Source organism: Mus caroli, unplaced genomic scaffold (assembly GCF_978045245.1).
Source record: "Mus caroli unplaced genomic scaffold, Mus_caroli_1 scaffold_9, whole genome shotgun sequence".
In the NCBI taxonomy this organism is placed as follows: Eukaryota; Metazoa; Chordata; class Mammalia; order Rodentia; family Muridae; genus Mus; species Mus caroli.
Window position 1 is genome coordinate 117,027,892 of NW_028227264.1, and position 14,802 is coordinate 117,042,693.

The 14,802-nt window shown below is 40.2% G+C and overlaps 1 protein-coding gene across 8 annotated transcripts in view; it reads right to left on the bottom strand.

The window, feature by feature from the left end:
• The window catches only part of Cpsf6 (cleavage and polyadenylation specific factor 6), a 31,904-nt gene extending 17,393 nt beyond the window's left edge, over nucleotides 1-14,511 (bottom strand). For all 8 annotated transcript variants that reach the window (XM_085843189.1, XM_085843188.1, XM_021174698.3 and 5 more), the window contains exons 1-5: nucleotides 14,378-14,511; nucleotides 5,612-5,821; nucleotides 3,937-4,040; nucleotides 990-1,135; nucleotides 35-208 (exon numbers count right to left, since the gene is read on the bottom strand). In XM_085843189.1, the coding sequence (XP_085699315.1) occupies nucleotides 35-208; nucleotides 990-1,135; nucleotides 3,937-4,040; nucleotides 5,612-5,821; nucleotides 14,378-14,437 (694 nt within the window). In that variant the 5' untranslated portion in view covers nucleotides 14,438-14,511. The remainder of the gene's footprint in view (nucleotides 1-34; nucleotides 209-989; nucleotides 1,136-3,936; nucleotides 4,041-5,611; nucleotides 5,822-14,377) is intronic.
• Between the last annotated feature and the right edge of the window lie 291 nt (nucleotides 14,512-14,802).

Consider the following 14,802-nt stretch of genomic DNA (forward strand, 5'->3'; position numbering starts at 1 on the left):
GTTTTTCTCCATGATAAACTTAAAAAACTTTTACCTGGGAAAGGTGGAGGTGGCCCTCCTGGTCCTGCTGGCCCAGGAAATCTGTCCCCACCAGGAACAGCCCCTGGAAAACGGCCCCGTCCTCTACCACCTTGTGGAAATGCTGCACGTGAACTGCCTCCTGGAGGACCAGCTTTCCCTTCCCCAGACATTTGTCCTGATTGTGTAGCTGCAAACATGCAAATACTCATAAGTAGCACTTATTAAACGTTTCCTGAATTGTAACCACTGTTGTTAGAAAATATCTCTAAGTTCTTTATACTATTCATCAATTTATGGATGCCTCCGACCTATGTAAAGTATTTGGCAAGGAAAACATTCACATTTATTTAAATTCTCGCTTAGTCTTAAAATAGTCAAGTTTAAATGTATTTCTACTGAGAAAGAAACAATCGCTTTTAAAATACCAATACTCTACAATAGCCAAAACAGAAAATCTTCAACAGAAATCTTCATTTCAATAAGAGATTATTTTATGCCATGTAATAAATTTTTCAGTTAAATCTTAAATGTCAAAACATTAAAACAAAATCACTTGAATTTCTATTAATAACAAGGCCTTTCCTTCTACATTTATTCTACCAAGTAGTAAAGATCTTGGGAGCAAGCAGAAAAGCCAGTGACTACTTCAGTAGCTTCTCCCCCATCAGAAGGTGTAGGACAGAGAGGCTCCACCTCTAAGGGTTAGAATGCAGCTCCCGTTCTCCAAGATGAGAGTGGCAGGACAAGAATGCCAGCACCAGAGAGCTGTCAAACTGCTGCATACTGATTGGTCTGTCTAGAAAAAACTGGAATGTGAGTGGGTTTCCAGTATTAGCCTATAGTCATAACCAATGATTAAATCAAGTTCATGAAAAATTAAATAGTAACATGACTTCCTAAGTATAATTAATAAATACCAGCAACACTGCTTAAATACATGTTAAAAGGCTGCTGAGAGATTCGCTTACTTTTCCTGGATTGCATTTCAAATTGACTCAGGAACTGTTTATTGCATGGAGTTACAACAGGATTCTGACCATGAAGTTCTCTTTTAGGCAAAAGATCCATTAACTTTTTGGAAGATGCTTCAGATCCAACACCAACAAGGGCAAATCTAAAGATGTTAAGGGGGTAAGAATAAAAAGCAAGGAGGAACTGAGAATATTGCTGTTGATTAAAAAAAGAAACGGTCTTAGTCTTTTTTTAAAAAGATTTATTTATTATGTACACAGTGTTCAGCCTGCATGTATGCCTGCATGCCAGAAGAGGGCGCCAGATCTCATTACAGAAGGTTGGGAGCCACCATGTGATGTCTGGGAATTGAACTCAAGACCTCTGGAAGAACAGCCAGTGTTCTCAACCTCTGAGCCATTCCTCCAGCCCCTTAATTTACTCTTATCAGAAGAAAAAAATAAACTATTTAAGGCCACATAAACTTAAACTGCTTTTTATGATGTACTACAGAATTCACTCTTAATGTATAATCCAATAATTTTTTAAAGTATATTATGTGGTTTACAAACACCATGATGGTTCATGTTATAACAGTCATCACTACCACTAGTCCTATTTACTCTTGTTCCTTAATCACAGGTTATCAGATATCTATTTTGCCTCTATGGATATGCCCCATTTGGAATGTCAAATAAATGGAGTATGAAATTCTTTGTAACCAGCTTTACTGAGCAAAAGGTCTAGTCATGTTATAGTATGTATCACCAATTAATTCTTTTAATGGCTGAGTAATATTCCAATATAGATATCAGTTTTGTTTTTGCTTTAAGTCTACCCCTCAGGTAATAGGCACCTGGGTTGTTGTCACTTTTTATTGCCACAAAAAGATATTCAGGGGCTGGAGAGATTGCTCAGTGGTTAACAGCATTGACTATTCTTCCAGAACTTAAATTCAATTCCCAGTACCCACATGGTGGCTCATAATTCCAGTTTCAAGGGATTCGATTCCCTCTTCTGTTCTACATGGGTATTAGGCATACACAGAATGTGTGTGTGTGTGTGTGTGTGTGTGTGTGTGAATATATATATAGCCAGACACCCACACACATGAAATAAGGAACTATGCCCAGCATCATTACCCACCAAGGTACAAATCAAAAGAACCATAAAGAGATGCAATTTCCCACTGTAATCAAAATGACAACTATTCAATGCTGGTGAAGAGAATGAGAAACTACAGCCCCCGCCTATATGGTTGAATGTACAAATGATCTGGCAGCTTCTCCGAAAGTTAAACACTTACCATATAACACACTAAATCCACTCCTAGGTATGTGCCCAAAACAAGCAAAACGTCATGTTCACACAAAACAGTACACTATGATCTTAGGGATGGCCACCTTAATAGCTAAAAGTAGAAGCCACCCAAACATTCAGCAGCGAGTGGATGGATGAGTCCTGGGTTCCTCTTTAAGTGCTACCCCATTATATGGGGTTACCACTCAGCTGTAAAAAGGAATGCTGACGCTGTCACATGGAGGAACCTTAACAACATTACTAGGTGAAAGAAGTCAGACACACAGGACATTAATATTATTATGCTTATAAAACACCCAGTATATTATATATAATACCCAGAACAGGCTAATTCCGGGGTAGACAGTACATGAATGCTTGTGGACAAAGGGTACAAGGGAGATTGGGAACTGGTGCTGACAGACACAGGGTTTCTTTGGTGGTGGTGGTGTTAGGGTGATGAAATCTGAAATTAGAGAGTTACAATGGTTGCTTAACTTTGTAAATATGATTTTTAAGTACTGTATTGTACTGATACATACAAAATAAATGTAAACAGATCCAATTATGTGCTTACTGTATTATTTCTAAGAGGCACAAGTGGAAACAACCATAATACACAAAAGTAAGAAAAAAGATGTATTTATCACTAAACATTTCTTCTGCTCTTTCCAATCAAAATGACAAAATATGAATTATACTACCTTTTAGGGAAAGCACAGAAGCACATTCACTATGATTATCTGTAAATGGTGAAAGTGTGGCAATTCATTTCCTTACTAATAGACACTTGCATTACATAACGCTCACATAAATAATCTTATCCCATGTGTGTGTTTTGCTTAGTAGAGAAGTGAGCAAGGCTACATTATTCTTTGGTTATTCATCATTTTCATTGTTATGGTACTGGGATCAAACTCACAGGTCTGGCAAGTGGCTCTAGCACCAAGCTACATTTGTGTAGACGGTCCGGGAGGTGGGGGGTGTTGACACAGAATTTCTCTGTATAGCCCTGGCTGTCTTGGAACTTGCTCTTTAGATCAGGGTGGCCTCCTGCCTGCCTCTGTCTCCCAAGTGCTGGGATTAAAAGTTTGAGCCACCACTACCTGGCTCTTCCCTAACTCTTTTTTTTTTTTTGTTTTTTTTCGAGACAGGGTTTCTCTGTATAGCCTTGGCTGTCCTGGAACTCACTTTGTAGACCAGGCTGGCCTGGAACTCAGAAATCCACCTGCCTCTGCCTCCCGAGTGCTGGGATTAAAGGTGTGTGCCACCACGCCCGACTCTTCCCTAACTCTTAAATCACAATAAAAACAATGCTTCTTAGCCTAGTTATTTCAATCTTATGAGTGTACTGAGTATAGTCAGGCAACAGGCCTAGTCTGTCCACAGTCCCATCTCAAACAGCTCTGTGTTTTTAAAAGACAAGCAATACAAAATTCAAGTATGAACCTCTGCCTAACATCTTCCCTCTAGTGTGTTCATGCGGGTTCCTAGGAACTAAGATTGTCAGGTTTGGGCAGCAAGGATCTTTACTACCTAAGCCATTGTCAGTACTAATGTGTTCGTGTGTTCCACATGTGTATTATCACCATTAAACTTAAAGAAAACTAATTTGTAAATTGTAATCACTATTAGATTACATTAGGAAAAAAATTAAATTCTTACCCCTTTGATTGTCCATTTGCCCGATTTTCAAAGAATTTTATCTCCAAAATATCATTTACTCCCAAAGAATGAACGGCCTCAGTTAGGTCCTCATCTGTTGTCCACTGCAAAACATTTCCTCTTATTAGTGTTAAACATTCAGGTTTTAGTGTCTGAATTTAATGTTTAAAGGAAAACAAACGGTAAGAGAAAATTATCTTTTATGGTTTGCAAGTCTAAGTAAGTATAGTTACCGCCGGCAACCTACCATACTCTAGTAGGTGACTAATACCAATATGCAGGTTCTTATCAAACACTTAGCTCTTACCTAAATCACTGGCTTCATAAATAAATAGCTTGTTCAAATTCACAAAACATAAACATATGCCAAATCCTTCTCTCTCTCTCTCTCTCTCTCTCTCTCTCTCTCTCTCTCTCTTTCTTTGAGACAGGATGTGTAGACCAGGCTGGCTCTCAAACTCAAGAGATTCACCTGCCTCTCCCCCCCCCTCCCCCACTGCTGAGATGTGCACCACCATATCAGGCTGCCAATTCTTTTTGTTTTTTTTTGTTGTTGTTGTTGTTTGAGACAGGGTTTCTCTGTGTAGCCCTGGCTGTACTGGAACTTACTTTGTAGACCAGGCTGGCCTTGAACTCAAGAGATCCACCTGCCTCTGCCTCCCAAGTGCTGGGATTAAAGGCATACACCACCACCGCCCGGCCAGGCTGCCAATTCTTATTTAGCAACTAAATTTCATGTTATACTGCCATTATTTCCAATTTTGTGTACAATTTTGTGAAGACTGTTCAGATTGGATGACAGGAGACTGGAAATGTGAGGGCTGGAGAGATGGCCCCATGGAGGACTCCAAATTCAATTCCCAACACTCACATGATGTCTCACAACCAAATAAATCCAGTTCCAGGAAATCTGATGCCCTCTTCTGGCCCCTGAGGGACTGTATGCAGGTGGTACACAAACATACACACAAATATCCATATACATAAAGTTAAAACAATAATGTGAAGTTAAATATTTTCATATAAAATTCTATAAGTAGAATAGAAGGATACAAAGATTTTGCTACAATGTTTAAATTTCCAATACACTAGCTGAGATAAAGATGTTCTAGGACTGCTTTAGTGACTATGCCAGTTCTGATGCTAACAGACAAGTGCTCATGAGGCATTTAACCAACAATCTCTCAGACTCTTATGAACAACACAATTAAAATACAAACTATATCCAGGCAACAAATATTATAAAGTATGTAACAACCTCTAACTAATTTCAAATTTAAGGTCAGAAATGAAATTTAAGTCTATAATATGAATTAGAAAATAAGGAACAATTTAAAAACTGTAGTGGTATTTTATCTTTCTCCCATAATCTTAAATTCTTAACTTGAAACCCTGTGTGAACATTTTTCTTAGTGAAACTGGAAGGAATGTAAAAAGAGTGAAGACAATTGCAAGCTCAAGTACTATATCCCCAAAGCAGACTATAAAATTCAAAATTATAGTAGCTGCAATGTCTTTTTAAAAGAACTTAGTTTTACCCTTCTCATCACTTGGGCAAACATGAAAATATATTATTTTTTATATAGTAATGTTCTTTTTTTTTTTAAAGCTGGGCAAAAACATGTATGACTAGAGCAGTTCAAATGCCTGCCACCAATCTGTTAGCTTTCCTTACCCATGTTAGATTTCCAATATACAATGCGATTCTCTTCCCAGTGTAAGTGTAGACAACGTTTGGTGCGGCTCCTTTACCCACATCATCACCAACAGTTGGTGGAAGAGTATCCATGTAGTCGCGATCTTCTGGGGCATCGCCATTATTTGCAGATGGAGAGATGACATCATCATACAAGTCTATCTGATCATGTCCACCATATTCTGCTTCCTAAGACACAGAGGTAATGTTCTCAATTATATGACAGTCAGAACACTAAATAAATGTGAATGCCAGTTCATTCAACTTTCTTTTTTTTATTTTATTTTTTTTTATTTTAAAGGTTTATTTATTTATTATATGTAAGTACACTGTAGCTGTCTTCAGACACTCCAGAAGAGGGAGTCAGATCTTGTTACGGATGGTTGTGAGCCACCATGTGGTTGCTGGGATTTGAACTCCTGACCTTCGGAAGAGCAGTCGGGTGCTCTTACCCACTGAGCCATCTCACCAGCCCCTCATTCAACTTTCTTATTTAAAAATCTGATAAAGACAGGAAAAGGTCCAACGATCTTAATGCACGTCTCTTCTTCCTTTATAGAATAGATGTGTTCTTGAATGTATTTAACTAATGCCTTCCTTGAAAGTAAAATATGCTTAAAAGCAACCACACATAAATGCAAATAGAAAGTTTCAAAGGAATATTTGTCATAATATTGTGACGGGCACACACACATACACACACACATATTATAAGCCTTTAATATGTGACCACATGTGAAACACCAGTATTTTTTGGTATTCAGATCGTATTAACCTACTCTGAAAAAGCTATGTTTTTATAAGCTAAGCCATAGATGACAAAATTACACACACATAGATATATATGTACGAATATATACATGTTTCAAAGTCTTAATTCCTAGTAAAATTTAAAAGAATATGTAAAACTATTCAAAGTGATATCTTGAAATAATGGTATTGTTCTCAGTAAACAAAGAGCTACTACTTACCTGACTTTTTTTTTTAAGATTTATTTATTTATTATATGTAAGTACACCAGAGCTGACTTCAGACACTCCAGAAGAGGGTGTCAGATCTCATTATGGGTGGTTGTGACCCACCATGTGGTTGCTGGAATCCAAATTCATGACCTTGGGGAAGAGCAGTCAGTGCTCTTAACTGCTGAGCCATTTCTCCAGCCCCTTACCTGACTTTTAAATCTAGCCAAATACATTAGCAAGTGAAAAGTGTACACACAGGAGTTAGTACAACTGCAACTGTCACTGGCAAAATCAAAGCAATGCTCCAGATGTCACTCACGTGCCTACTTGATGAGCCAGGAAGAGGAAAACAACAAAGAAACTCATGTGAGGAGGAAAAAAATTCAATTTGCCAACATCCCTTTCTAAGACTTAAGTAACTCTATCAATATCCCTGTGAACTATTATACTCTTCTGAGGGAAATTTGAGAGAGGAAAATGGTTAGCTAGGCATAACAATCTCCCATGTATACAATTTACTAAGAACTGGCATATAAATAGCATGCAAGAGTTAGTTTTAGGGAATATGATGACCAAGTAAAAATTTGCTATATGATCAAAAGATACTGTAGGCACCAAGAAAGCATGGCTTTTATTCCATTTTTCACTAAAAAGCCAAAATAAGACTTATTTTTTAAAGAGGGGGGGAACCCTAGAATGGAAAACATTGTTCATAGACAAAGCCATGGAGACCTCAAATTTCTATTTTTTAGGTAGTCTGCATTAATAATGAACTATGTAATTTTTCTTAAATTTAGTATTATATACCAACCTGACTTATCACAAGGCAGGATGGCTGTAAGTTTAATTTTCTAAGAAACTTAAGCTATCAAGGTAAATCAAAGAAAAGCTATCTTCATCAGAAATTAAGGTAAGTCATTGAACAATGCCATTAATTTTAATGTACAACGATGCAAAAATAATCTCTAAGTAATGAGTTTTTATCCAACAAAGAAGCTAATCAAAATGCACTGATGAGGGTAAGCTTTGTGATGTGAGCTGAGCTTTCTGCTCATGTGGCTGCAACACTGACTCCATAGTCTTAAAAAAATATAAAACGGTATTATTGGGCACCCCCCCCCACTCCCACCCCCAGACAGGGTTTCTCTGTATAGCCCTGGCTGTCCTGGAGCTCACTTTGTAGATCAGGCTGGCCTCGAACTCTGAAATCCGCCTGCCTCTGCCTCCCAAGTGCTAGGATTAAAGGCGTGCGCCACCACGCTGGGCACCATTGGGCACTTTTATAATCTAGTTCTGCACATCAAGTAAAATTACTATAATTATTCAAAGGGAATTGTGTTTCCACCCTCAACAGAGATTAACTACGTACGATTTACAATCTGAGGGAGTGTAAAGATGAATGCAAGGGTTACTGAATACAAGACTAAAAGTATTTAATTTCCTATTTTCACTTTCAGGAAAGATTAAGATATAATTTTTCATTAGCTGTAAATGTGTGAAAATGTTCACATAAGATCATTTATAGGCAGTAATTGTAGCTACACTAACCTTGGTATTACAGTGGCTATTTTTGTGTGATCATGACTTCCTACAGTGAGGAAGCTCATAACCAGCCATTTTGTCTAGTAGTTGGATTACTTCCAAGTGGTTGAAGAGATGCTAATTGAGACCATGGTCCTGGGGTTTGATCTCCATGTGGACTAGTTAGCTGTGTTCCAAGATCTCAGACTGTATCTTAACCCCAAGGGTATACATTGGACTTGATGAAAAAACATTAATGAATCTGAATACATATATTGCCATTGCTAAGAAAGCAACTCAAAGGATACTTAATAGTATCTTTAGTCGTCTTCTTTTCACATTGATTATTTAAAAAAAAAAAAACCCAGAACACATTCAAGTGTTTCTATTTCAAGTAGAAAATGTACATACTCTGAAATTAAGTAAAATGCCTATCACAAGTTTTATCTATCTATCTATCTATCTATCTATCTATATATGTGTGTGTATGTATGTATAATTTAAAGTATGTGAAAAGTATATATATATATATCTGTCACTTTTATTAAATTTAATATTACATATCAACTTTACTTATCACAAGGCAGATACACACACACACACACACACACACACATTATATATATATATTAAACTAAAGACTTTCTACTACCAAAGAAAATAGCATCAAGTTCTGCTATGTGAAGTCTTTTTAAAATACATTTCACTTGGCATTCAAAAATGGAAAATATATCCTAACAATTTCAGATTCCAAAAGTCACCCAGTCTTATCCATGTTTCTAGAATCTAATCATCAATAAAGGTGCATATCTACTGTCTAGCAAGATCAGCTCTTAGGTAGTTCAGAATGGTGTCAATACCATTAATCTTAGCACTTGTAGGCAAAGCCAAGCAGATAATCTGTGAGCTTGAGGCTAGCCTGGTCTACATAATGGTTCCCAGGTCGTAGTAGGAGAACAAAAGAACAGCTCTTAGGGTTTGTGTTAAGAGTAACAAAGTAATTTTTCTCAATCCCTACTATTCTGAATCACTATAATCATTCATTCTTTTTTTTTTTTATTTTGGTATATAAGTACACTGTAGCTGTCTTCAGTCACACCTGAAGAAAGCATGAGATCCCATTACAGATGGTTGTGAGTCACCATGTGGTTGCTAGGAACTGATTGAACTCAGGACCTCTGGAAGAGCAGTCAGTGCTCTTAACCACTGAGCCCCCCACTATAATCATTCTAAGGGCAAGCAAGGCATCAAAATCCAGCAATAGTTGTAGCCTAGCTTTGATGGCCCTAGTAATCCTAGCAGTTGGGAGGCTGGGGCAGAAGCAAGCCTGGGACACAGGCAAACAAGCCTTTGCTGCAAAAAAAAAAGGGGGGGGTTGCTTTCTCAAGATTTTGCACTACAGGATGACTGTTGTCCTCCTACAAGATACACAAAACTGTTTCCTAAAGAATACACTTAAAGGCATGGTGGATAGAAAAATGACCAACATCCCATTCATTTTTTTAAGGCAGTGTTTTAATCTTTTTTCATTAGCACTATTTCCTTTCCTTCAAGATTTTTACACAATTTCACCTAATCATACCATATAATTTTTACTACTACAGATAAACTGCATATAATATATACCATTATTGGGATTATCCTTTTCCCTAATCAAAAAAAAAAAAAAGGGCTGGAGAGATGGCTCAGAAGTTAAGAGCACTGACTGTTCTTCCAGAGGTCCTGAGTTCAATTCCCAGCAACCACATGGCGTCTCACAACCATCTGTAATGAGATCTGACGTCCTCTTCTGGTGCATCTGAAGACAGCTACCGTGTACTTACATATAATAAAAAATCTTAAAAAAAAAAAAAGCATTATCAGTCATTCCATTTAAAGAATAGTTATTTCATTATAAGAAAAGGGGAGCTATACTCTACATGACAAAATGTATTCAAACACTGTGTAAGAGAAAAACCCAGTAGCAAGAAACTGGTTCCAACATATATCTCCAATTTACTCAGAATGTTTTGCAGTATTTACATATAAGCTATACATCTTTTCACATATTTTAAATTATCTCAAGATTTTTTAAACTAACACAATGTAAATGTTTATATTAAAAAAGTGATTATACTGTGTTGGTTTAGGGGATAATGGGAAGAAGTCTGTACATATTCAGTACAAGTCCAATTTCACCTAGCCAGGATTTTCGATTCCAGGTGAATTCTAGGATACAGAAAATATCACATTATGGGTATGCTAAGTGTATTAATTTTATAATTCTTGTAAAATGTTACATTAGATCCTAACTACTATGCCATTTCTCCAGCCCCTATAGATTTATCTTTAAACTATTTTCATTAAGCATATAATAAAGTTTCACAGAATAACCAGTAGTTGCTTTATAGTGAATATAGTGAAAAGTATTAAGTGAAATGATTCATTCAATAAAATTAGACTTATGGGGACATCTAAACCTTACTTACAAACTGGTACCCCAACCCCAGCCATTGTCTCCATTTGGTTTTAGAGTTAGATGAGCAGGTAACTAAATGAGTACTTCTTGCTATCAGTAATCCACAATCTGATAGAATAGACACTAAACTACATAAACTGCTTCTGACTGACCCCCAGATAAACAAAATATATATTATTTGATTGTATAGAATATAAACTGAGCATGCCTAAAGAACCTGGTTAGTTTCTAGCACCCTCATGGTAGCTCACAACCATCTATAACCAGTTCCAGAGGATCTGATGCCCTCTTCTGACTTCCATGAGTGAGCACTAGAAATGCACAAGGTACACATACATACATGCAAACAGTCCATAAACATGAAAGATTAAGTACATCTTGGGGTGGGAAGAACTGCTGCTTCTGTGTAACTCTAAAGTTAGTACAAGCAATGTAGATTCAGGAGCAGTTCACAATTCTCCTTCCAATGAGTAACTCTTCTTAATTTGTCCACATCTAAAAGCTTTTTAGGAACCAAGAAGACATATGTTTCTGTTCCTTCTCATCTCTGTTCTCCATTCTTAACATTATCTAGTAAAGGAGTTGCAGAGTTGGCTCAGGGTTAAGAGCACTGACTGCTCTTCCAGGGGTCCTGAGTTCAATTCCCAGCAACCACATGGTGGTAAACTACCATCTGTAATGGGATCTGATGCCCTCTTCTGGGGTGTCTGAAGACGGTGTACTCACATAATTTTTTTATTTATTTATTTATTTATTTTTGGTTTTTCGAGACAGGGTTTCTCTGTATAGCCCTGGCTGTCCTGGAATTCACTTTGTAGACCAGGCTGGCCTCGAACTCAGAAATTCGCCTGCCTCTGCCTCCCAAGTGCTGGGACTAAAGGCGTGCACCACCACCGCCTGGCAAATAAATCTTTAGAAAGAAAAATGTACCTAGTAAAGAAAGCAAATACACTAGCCTAAGTCTCATCTTACCCCCAATAAAGCTTAGTACTCAGTCTCATACTTTCTGCAATTTATTGTGCTTTGCCAAAATACAAAAAGCTTTTTTAAAGTACACCAAAAGAGACTAATGACTAGACAGAGTTTCAAAGTACAATTAAAACTGCAGCTCACATTAGACAACAAAAGATGTGTTTAGGGGCTAGAAAAATGGCTAAATGGTTAGAGCACAGGCTGCTCTTCAGAGCACTCACATTTAATTCCTAGCACCTATGTGGTTGATCACAAGCCTCATAATTCTAGTTCCAGGAAATTTGACTCCCTCTTCTGGATTCCTTGGGCACCAGGCACCTACATAGTAAAGACATTCATGCAGGAAAAAAGACTCATACAGGGTTTTTTTTTTTTTTAAAGAAGACAGAGAAAGAAAGAAAAAGTAAATAATAATAAGAGAAATACAAAACTAACTTTTATAAATGTTTAAAACTCAAAATAATTTAAAACATCTAATGATCAGTTCTGAAAAATACTTTGCTCAACTACAGTCAAATAATCACACTGGTTACTACAGCAGCGAGTAGAAATAAGGTTACCATCTATTAAGAGAGACCAGATTACTAGGGATGTTGCAGAGGAGTAAAGTGCCTAGCATGTGCAAAGACCTGAGTGCAAACTCCCAATAGTAAGGAGGGAAAAAGGAGCAAGTGAGCCAGACACAGGCTGCAATCCAAGCACTGGGGAGGGGGAGGCAGCAGGTGGTGCAATCATAAATTTAAAAATTAAAAAAGTAAACCTGGGATACATAGTAAGTTCTAGGTCAACAAAGCTACAAGACTGGGGGAGTGGGGGGGACCCAAAAACAAAACCTAACAAAAAGGAGGGAGGGAGGGAGAGATCAGAAAGTTAAATCAATAAGTTTGTTGTTGCTTTTAATTCTGGTAGAATCTCAGAATGATAGGGTAGTCAATGACAGTAACACTTACAGAAAACATAACAAATCTTAAAATAACTGGCAACCTTTTTGTGACTACTTTTCTTGTTCAAAATTCAGAGCAAGCAAATCATAAAAGTCAATTATAGGAAAACAGTAACAAGCAATGCCTCCTGAGCAAGCAAGGCTATAGCTCAGGGGTCGAGTGCTTAGCCAGATGTGCAAAGTCCTGGGTTCATTCAGTATCCAGAGCTGCAAACAAGGTATTTTGGGAAAAGTTACTTAAATCTCCCAATTAATCTACTTAAACCTACAAAGATTTTACTTGTAAAAGTACACAACCGTGTATTAGATACAATGCTAAAAGTACCAAGTCAATGAAAAGCTACAGTTATAAAAAAGAGGCCTACAAAGTAGTTCCTCGTTGGGGTCAAAAAAGTTTAACCTCTCCAGGCACTCGGGAGGCAGAGGCAGAGGCAGGCGGATCTCTCTGAGTTCGACTACAGAATGAGTTCCAGAACAGCCAGGGCTACACAGACAAACTCTGTCAGCAGTAATTAAAACCCTACGACAATTTGCTTTGCTTTTCTAACATTTAAGCCAAAGGCACAGTCATTCTTGAAAAACGAAGCAGTAAGGACTTAAGAGTTTCCACTGTTTGGTTCAAGTCTTCCCTAGTCATAAACAATGGAGGGAAAACGCCATACAAACCAATGGCATTTTATTCAGGTTCTCATCCGAACCTTATAATTTTTTAATATGGTTGGGTGTAAATTTGAAGACCGTGAATATAGGAAATGTAACTAAAAAAAAAAATTTTAGAGGAGAGTAAGAGGCTAGACGTTCCAAACCCTGGCAACCAGACCCTTCCAAGGATATTCATCATGAGACGCTGGTTCTAGGCATCCCAGGCGGGTGAGACCGGAAAACCTTACACGTTTCACTTTCTCTAGCCTTTCAAATCGTGAAGTCGAGCCCACAGGGCAAACACTTCGCTTTCAAACTACAGTCACGTCCACAACGACTTGTCAGGTACGCTACCCAGGATTCCGATTCCGAGTGGCCCGCCTTCCTTTCAGTCTCTCTGGTCTGTTAAGCTAGGGTACCACCATCTTTTTTGTTCTGTCCAGCCACCGCGCTCGCAAGTCTTTGGCGCAAGCCATTTATCCTCCCCGATATTTCGCTTCACAAAGGCCAAGGACTGGGCCTCGGAGGCACTGCAAACCCTCGATGACCAAGGCGGGCCGACGCACCGACTTTTAAATGCGATCGGTGGCTCCAAAAGTCAGATGACTTGTTGCAGATGGAACCAAACCTAAGCAGCCTTCCCTTAAGGGGACCGGCGAGCAAGGAGCCCGGAGCCACGCCGAAACCCGTCGCAAAGGCGAGCGGGAGCCCAGGGAGAGCGGGCGCGCGGGATACAAAGGGCTGTGAACGCGGCCTTCCATGAGGCGACCGTGCGCGGACAGAGACACAAAATGGAGCGGCGGGAGGAGGAATCGGAACCCGAGGCGGCAGGGCCGGGATGGAGGCGGCGGGCGGGCGAGCGCGCGGCCGGGTCAGGGCTTCCCCTCTGGCCGGCCGCGGGGGAGGGGGCGCGGCGGCCCGTTCTCCCCGCCCCGCACACGCGGCCTAGCTCGGCGGGAAGCGCCCGCCACCGAGCCAACAATGGGGCGGGAGGCCGTCCGGAGGAACCGGGCGGGCGGCTGCAGGGCGGCCGGGCCCCGCGCTCCAGAGCCCCGCGGCCCGCAAAACGACGCGCGAGAACAAGGGCTGAGGGGCCGTCGCGCACGGCGGCGCGGCCCGGAGGCGCCAAGGGCGCACGGTCTGCAGCGAAGCCGGCTCGCGGCCCGCGGCGGCCCTGGTCAGCCGGGCGTCCGGGCCGCGGCACCGTCCGCGGCGGCGGCGGTAGCGGAGCCCGGACCCTCACGTACCTGGTTGAACTCTTCGCCCACATCCGCGTAAATGTCTATGTGGTCCACACCGTCCGCCATCTTCCCTCGGCCTCGGCCGCCGCCGCCGCCGCCGCCTCCTGCAGGTCGGCCCGCCGAGGCAGCAGCAGCGGATCTGGCGGTGGGGGCGGGGCGCGCTACGTCACTTCCGAGGGGCGGAGACCAGGGCGCAGGGGCCGCTGCTGGTGACGGGGGACCCCGCCGAGGGTCCGCGGCGGTTCCGAGGCGCTAACTAGTTCCTTTGTGTGCAGGATTAAGCCGCGGCTGGGGCAGGGGCGTGATTTCCTGTGCTACCCCGCCATACCGCACGCCATGGAACCCTCTTGTTTTCAGAGACTGTCTTTTCAAACTGCTTCTGGCACAATTTATCTATCTACATATCTATAGATGAGAGATATAGATATATA